This window comes from Cebus imitator, unplaced genomic scaffold (assembly GCF_001604975.1).
Source record: "Cebus imitator isolate Cc_AM_T3 unplaced genomic scaffold, Cebus_imitator-1.0 Scaffold84, whole genome shotgun sequence".
Classification (NCBI taxonomy): domain Eukaryota; kingdom Metazoa; phylum Chordata; class Mammalia; order Primates; family Cebidae; genus Cebus; species Cebus imitator.
In genome coordinates this window covers 5,310,226-5,317,261 of record NW_016107399.1, presented here as the reverse complement: position 1 = coordinate 5,317,261, position 7,036 = coordinate 5,310,226, and the positions used below count along the sequence as shown (strand labels likewise).

At 48.2% G+C, this 7,036-nt stretch overlaps 1 protein-coding gene across 1 annotated transcript in view; it reads right to left on the bottom strand.

Moving 5' to 3' along the window:
- The window catches only part of ATP1B1 (ATPase Na+/K+ transporting subunit beta 1), a 25,976-nt gene extending 19,202 nt beyond the window's left edge, over positions 1-6,774 (bottom strand). The window contains exons 1-2 of the mRNA XM_017534101.2: positions 6,176-6,774; positions 1,609-1,737 (exon numbers count right to left, since the gene is read on the bottom strand). Coding sequence (XP_017389590.1) covers positions 1,609-1,737; positions 6,176-6,272 — 226 coding nt within the window. The 5' untranslated portion in view covers positions 6,273-6,774. The remainder of the gene's footprint in view (positions 1-1,608; positions 1,738-6,175) is intronic.
- Between the last annotated feature and the right edge of the window lie 262 nt (positions 6,775-7,036).

The following is a 7,036-nucleotide window of genomic DNA, read 5'->3' as shown; positions in this document are numbered from 1 at the left end:
CATCATGATGGAATAGCTTTTAAATGGCAAAACAAAGAACAAAAACAAATAAAAGATCTGCACCAATTAAAACCACTACTACTAATGGTACCATAAAAGTTCTAGTAGAAGGAGGCATGAAAAGACACCATGCTTCCCTATCACCGAAGCCGACGTAAAACATGTTTCAGCTTCTCTGCGTACTTCAGATTTCTTGCTTCGACCTTTCCTCAGACCCACCTCTTGTGGAAAACAGTTGCTGGAAACTAGATTATTAAGCAGGTTTAACTCATGTTATTTACTTATGTGATATTTTTTTTTCCACTTCCCCAATCCCCCAGATCTAAATTTATCTGGAAATTTTTTGAGTTTTTCTTACAGTGGAGAACTATTTGACTTAGGGCTATACGACAATGCTTGCCACCTCTGTATTCTGAAAATCTTCCTCTGTGAATCCTTCCCACACTTGAGGTAGGCATGAAAAGTGTGTGGCAGGCAGTGGCCCTTGATCTAGGTTGCTCAGGGCCACGTAGACCATCTGAAGATTGTCACCTAAATACAGCTGTTACTAAACCTTTGCCAAGGGAAAGCAGAGAAGGGACAAGTCATTGCCACCCTTCAGCAGCAGCCTCAAGGTCACTCATAAGTGAGAACCCAGAAGTTACGCAACACTTTCTCTCTAGGTCCTCCAGACAAGGATTTTTACAATAGTCGGATGGTAAATTTACTTTTGTGGCTGTTCCACTGCCTTGTCCTGTTCAATATCAGGCATGATGGTGGTGGGTCTTTCATGGCGTTTCCTGACTGGTGGTGGACACATATAGCTGTACACTGATGGCACCCAAATCGCGGCAGGGACGCATGTGTCAGGTTGCATTTTCTTATGATAATCTTTTTCTTCACCCAAGTTTTTAAGAGCTAAAGGAGACAGTTAATTAAACTACAAAATGGGACCAAAAGCTGGCAAACGAGATGCTTATTAAACCAATGGGTATAAATATTGAGTAGTGAAAGAGAGAATGACTTTGCTCAAGGTCAAACTGCAAATTAACAGCAGGTGGGATAACAGACCCCTAAAGTTATAGCTCCTCTCCCTGTGAGTAGCTGCCCATTCCACAGCTTATCATCTCTAAAAATAAGTTAACCTTTTAAAACAGGAGCCCAAGCAACTTTTTAAAAAGGATTTATCTGAATCATAGTCCCCTTCAAGAAGTAAAAATGTCTGTTAGAGTTGAAAAGGTCTGGAAAGAATCCCACTAACCAAACCCTAGAATATGAAAGATGAGAAGACTGGGGCCCCCATCTGAACTCAATCTGTTCAGTCACATAGCTGGTGGGTAGCAGCCTGGGCCAAGCACCAGGGCTCTTCACCCTCACGCTAGAACTGTGCAAATAAGATGTCTGCAACCCCTGGGAGCTCTGCCTGCAATGCGGGTAGGACATGTGGCGATAGCCGAGAGACGTTCCTCTTTTTCCTTTTCATGCTTGGTTTAAAACTACATTACAGAGTAATTTTCCAAAGAAAATTTTTTCTTTCAGAAGAAATTTTTTTGCGTCATTTTTTCTCAACAGAAAAAGTGACACTTATGCGATCTCTGAAGGAACTGAAGCTATTCATGTTGATTTTACCTGGTGGGGCCACTCGGTCCTGATATGTGGGCTTAAGTTCACTGATGGTGAGAAGCATCACTTGGATGGTTCCGATGAAGATGCCAGCCAGGCAGCCATAAAATATTACGTAGAATAGAAGGATCTTAACTGCAAGGAGAATAGAAACAAAATGCTGTGATGCAGTCATATGCTCAGAATGAAAGTTTAATCTTCCCATGGATGAACAAACTTCCTTCCTGGTCCCCCCCCTCCCCAGCCCCCCACATGGTTTCTTCCTTCTCCAGTGTCAAGTGAGTGCACTTCACCCTCATTGACACAGGGTAAAAATCGAGAGGCTGGGCAGCACTCCACTTACAGTGTGTATGGGAGGTAGTTAAGGGTAGGAGGAATGTTCAGCTAGAATTAGGATCCTTATATTCTTTAATTCCCTCAATTAAAAACAAAGTATTCATATTTTTTATTCTCAAAATTATTTTAAAAAAATGAAGATCACCATAAAATCTAGAGCTATGTTTGGATGCTTATGCAATGAATTTAAAATATGACAATATACTCCCTTAGAGACCTGTGTTTTCTTTGCTTGCATATCCCTTGACATTTAAATACTACAATCCAAGCTCTGCTGCTTCTCCAAATTCTCAGATGCCTGAGGGTTATTTTGCTGTGGCAGAGCAATGAATGCTGAGAAACCCAGTGATGTATTCTCTCGTCCTTTCCTCACCCTACCTTTGGTTTGTATTACTGACTAAGCACAGTCTTTCCCCTCGGAGGACAGGACAAGGGCAAAAAGAAGAAAATTTGTATAGCGGAAATGACCAGCACATTTTAATTTCATCTTCTGACTGGAACCAGAATAATGACTGACTTGTTGGGCTGCATTTTCTTTTTCCCATAGTTAACAAGATAACAGGATGGAGGCTGAAACAGCTGCAAAAGCGAAACACAACTGGACACAAAGATGGGAATGAGGGTGGCTATCAGTTACTGGTTTATAAGGATTATCTCCCTGATTAGCTGAGTAGTAACAGGCTGTACTAGGCATTGCCTGGCAGCCCTGCGCCAGCCAAACAACTCAATGTGAATGCAAAACAGGGAGCAAGTGAACTGTAAGGTTATCGAATCAGAAACATGACTGCACAAAAGAGCCTTAGGTTACTGCTAAAAAGGTCCAGATCTCATGCATTAAATGCCAGGGTACTTAAGGAAAAGCCACTGAAAAACAGTATCATCGAAAAGAAGTCTATGTGGTAGGAGGAGGCCGGGAGGGAGTGGGTACACAATTGCAGGCATTAGCTTTATTGCCCACTCCCTGCATTTGAAAGCCCAACTTTCCTATCAGGCACTAAATAGTTAAGGGAAATCAGGCTACAGGGCTGTTAAAACAAGCCAAACACACAAAACCCACACCAAAATGCTTAATCATAATCCTTTTTCTCCTCTATCAAAAGCAAAGAACAAAGAAAAAGGCAAGGACAAGAAGCAAAGATAAGGAAGAAACAAAAGCTGGTGTAATCCAGAACTACAGCGCTCAACTCAATCACTCCCTCCCTGCAGGACAAGGGTTAAGTGCTGCATTCTGTATCCAAGCAGCAGTAGGCAAATGGCAATGCTGTGACGTCAAGAGATCTGGAAAATTTTTCCAGTGAATGCTCTTAAGAGGTGCAAGAGTTGGTGTAACAGTCAGCAAGACAGCTGTTGTAGCCTTGATTCAAGTTTCCTCTCGTCCCCCTACCCGCACCTCATCTTGGTGCTCTTAAGCTTACCGACATGTGCCCCTTCGAACAACTGCAACACCTCTACACTCATTCCCTGGTCTCCAGATACCTAATTCTAATAACATAGGAGGGCACATAACTGATGCTACAGTTTAAAATACAAATAGAGCAATGGAAAAATAAGTCGTTTTGCAAGTATGCCGATTAAGCTCAGAAACATACAGCCTTTCCATTCTACCAACACAATATCCTAAGAAAAGTGAAGAATTTTCCTTTTTTGCTCTGACCTGTTACTTGATAAAATCTCCCTAGTTACTGCCGTGAGGTCACTGGGAAAGAGTGGAGCATTCGGGACTAGAAGGGCCTATGCAGTGGCTCACCCAGACACAGGCCACCAGGGGCTACCCAAAAACAAGGCTAGATAAGTCACACCAACTAGCTGGGGTGGCACTATGAGGGGAGTGGGCAGGCTTTAGAGGCTTCTCCTTTCATGCAATTTTTCTCACTTTAAAAAAAAGCAACACAGAGGTTTTTTTGGGGAAAAAAAAAGTTTGTACCCTTCGAAGGGTCACAGGCAGGCATCTAGGCCTAGCTATAAATATAAAAACCTACCAATGTCTGTATTAACCTAATAAAAAGGTGGAAAGCACAAAGTGATGTGCACGTTGTGATTTCTCCAGCAGGTGACAGGCGAGTCTCCTGCGTCCATCTTGGTGAAAATCTACCTAGAAGCAAAACCGAGCCAAGGGCATCCTGTCCTCGCCCCAAGGGCATCCATGTTGGGCCCAGAGCTGGAAAAGGGGCATTTTCTCTGTAAGAGCTGGTAATTGCTGCCACCTTCTCTACCTAAGAGAGGCTCTGACAGTTCTTACATTGCCAGAAAGAGGCAGACATATTAGCACAAAACAAAAAGGGTTTTTTTTAGCCCCGTACCTGTACCATGGAACATGGAAGGGAAGAGGAGGCAAGTACAGCAGCCCTGGGGTCTACATTCATAAATCAGCGTACAGATAGCTTGCTGGATAGGATATCAAGACATAAATATTGACACACACGGTCTCTCTCTCTCTCATGGAGGTGCTGCCCATTAAATGTCGGCTTAAAGAATGAGTCAGTCCATACTGCCTTACTCTCTAAAGCAAATATTATTCTAAGAAGCATGAAATTGGAATGAGGAAAGATATATGTTTTATGAAGGGGAAAAGGACAAGAAGGAAAATTTCACAATGTCCCTAGAGTCAATCAATGCAGCCCCTGCCCCGTGACGCAGCAGGGTCAGACCACTAGCTAAGGAAGCCCCAGCTAACCTGGGAAGAAGGGTGCCCATACTGCAGTGCACCTCCCAGGCCTTCCTCAAGTTACAAGGAGTTGCCAGGAAGCTATCTACACGCACCCCACAGTTCTTCAGGTTTTCCTTTTCACATTAAGAAAACACAGGAAACTACCTTTATGCCTCAGACGCTATGACAATAATCTCCAGGAAGAACACAGTCTCCCCAAAACAAAACAAAGTATTTTTTAAAAAGCTAAAACCCATTAAAGAGGTACATTTTCCATGGCTCAGGGATACCTATGCTTCCCAGTAACACCTTAGAAAGAGGCTTCACCTTGACTAACCTTGAAATGTGATGCATTATTAACCCTTTACTTTTCAATCAAGAGAGACTCACAGGCTGCCTTTTTTTTCTTTACAAAAATTCATATATTCCAGCTTCTTCCATTTCAAAATGTCAGCTAAGCACTCTTTCCCTGACTCATTCTCCTGCCGATTCCCACAGATCCTCTCAACCAGGAACATCAATCGGCCTCTGTTGAGGACTCCGTGAATGACTGCAGTGGTGGTGCTAGTGGTGTTGTCGATAGTCATGATGATGATCATGATGTTGGAGGAGCAGGGGGCAGTGATGCAGCAGGGGGAGTTCCCTCCCTCCCTCCCTCGCTCGCTCGCTCACACAGTCACGACTCTTATAGATTCGCCTACAACTCTGCCCTTCAAAATGACCTTTTTCAAAAAAAAAAAAAAAAAAAGTCACCCTTCCAGAGTAGAGAGGCTGAAAACAAGGAATCTAATTTTCGATGGGAACCGTCCATCCAACCAAGCAACAGGCTGCACAAAATATTTTAAGATGAGCTGTTTCTGCATTTATATTATACTAGCCCTTCACCATAATCAACCCAATCTACTGACTGATCCACATCTGTCTCGGTAGACCTTGAAAACAACCAGACTTTGCCAGGTTTCGGGCCAGGGCTAAGAATTGGAGTCCTGACATGAAGCTCACTGAGCCATTTCTGGGTGGTGATGACTCCAGGGGAGGTCACAGAGGGAAACCTTTAGCCATCGCTGTGAAATACTGCAGTGTGGATGGATTCCTCTCCACCCTTCCCTTTCTCCTCTCTTTTGAGGTACGTATTTAGACTAGAAGAAAGATGCTGTAACACACAACCTCGCCTGCATTAGATCCCATTGCTTCTTGAGGTTCTCACGACCCCAGATCTCATTTCTTTAAGGACTCAGGACACAGAAGAGACAGATGTAGTCTCGCAGAGCCTGGCCATTCCCAGGAAGAAAGGGCTCCACCGAGGCAGGGTAGGAAAGACTGCAAATTACCAAGCCAAGATCGCTAAAATACGCATAACCTTCTGCCTGTCGCGTTCCAGCCCCGACCCCGAGCCCCATTCTGGGGACTCCGCATTTCCGCACAGGATGGCAAGGCCAGGCCGGCGCGACCGAGCAGCGCCCACCACCCTCGCCCCCTCCACCCCGGCCAGCGCGGCGGGTGCGGAACTGGCCGCGGAGCCTGCGCAGGGAATGCGCCGCCCGGGAAAGACCGGACGCGGCGGCCGGGAGCTGCGGACCCCATACTTACACCAACTGCCACCGGTCCTGCCCAAAAACTCCTTCTTCTCTGAGTTCCAGATGAATTTCTTCCAACTGCCCTCCTCCTTGGCTTTCCCGCGGGCCATGGCGACGGCGGGTCAGCAGCTGCCGCGGTCCGGAGGGTGGGTGGCTGCGGCGCGCGCCCTGGCGTCCTCTGCGCCGCTCCGCGTCTCCGGCCTGGCTCTCCGCAGGCAGGACGCGCCGCGGCCGCTGCGGCTCTCGGAGTGCGAGACACTCGGCGGAGGAGCCGAGGCAGGAGCGGGAGGAGGGGGAGGCGGCGGCGGGGGGCGGGGGCGGAGGGAGGGACGGCGCAGGCTGCGCGGCTCCGAGTCCCGCACCTATTGGTGGGCGCGCGGCCGCTCGCGGGCTTTCTTTGGTCTGCCGAGCGCTCTTCTAGCCCTCGGGGGCTCGGAGGCTCCGCGAACCCGCAGCTGCGCTCCCGCTGCCACTGGAGACGTGTGCTGAGCTCCCGCCTCCCGTGACCGCTGCAGAGACAGGCCAGGGAGAGGAGAGTCAGAGGGAAGAACGGACAAGCGGACTGCGGGCCGGCAACTGCGCGCCCGCCACCAGCCGAGGAATTAGCTGAGAGCGCACGCCCTGCCTTTACTATATACCGCGCCCCGGCGGCCGCGCGCCCCGCCCACTAGCGGCCCGGGCGGCCAATCGCCGGTGCGGGGGGCGGGGCCTCGGCCCGAGGGGGCGGGCACGGGGCTGTCACAAAGGAGCCGCCGGGGCTAGAGGGGCTGTCAGGAGCGCTGGGCGTGGGGGAGGCGGGAGAGGCGCAGGCGGCGGCGAGGGACGCTGAGGCAGCGCCGTGCAGCCCCCTCCCCCTCCTGGCTGGGTGCGAACC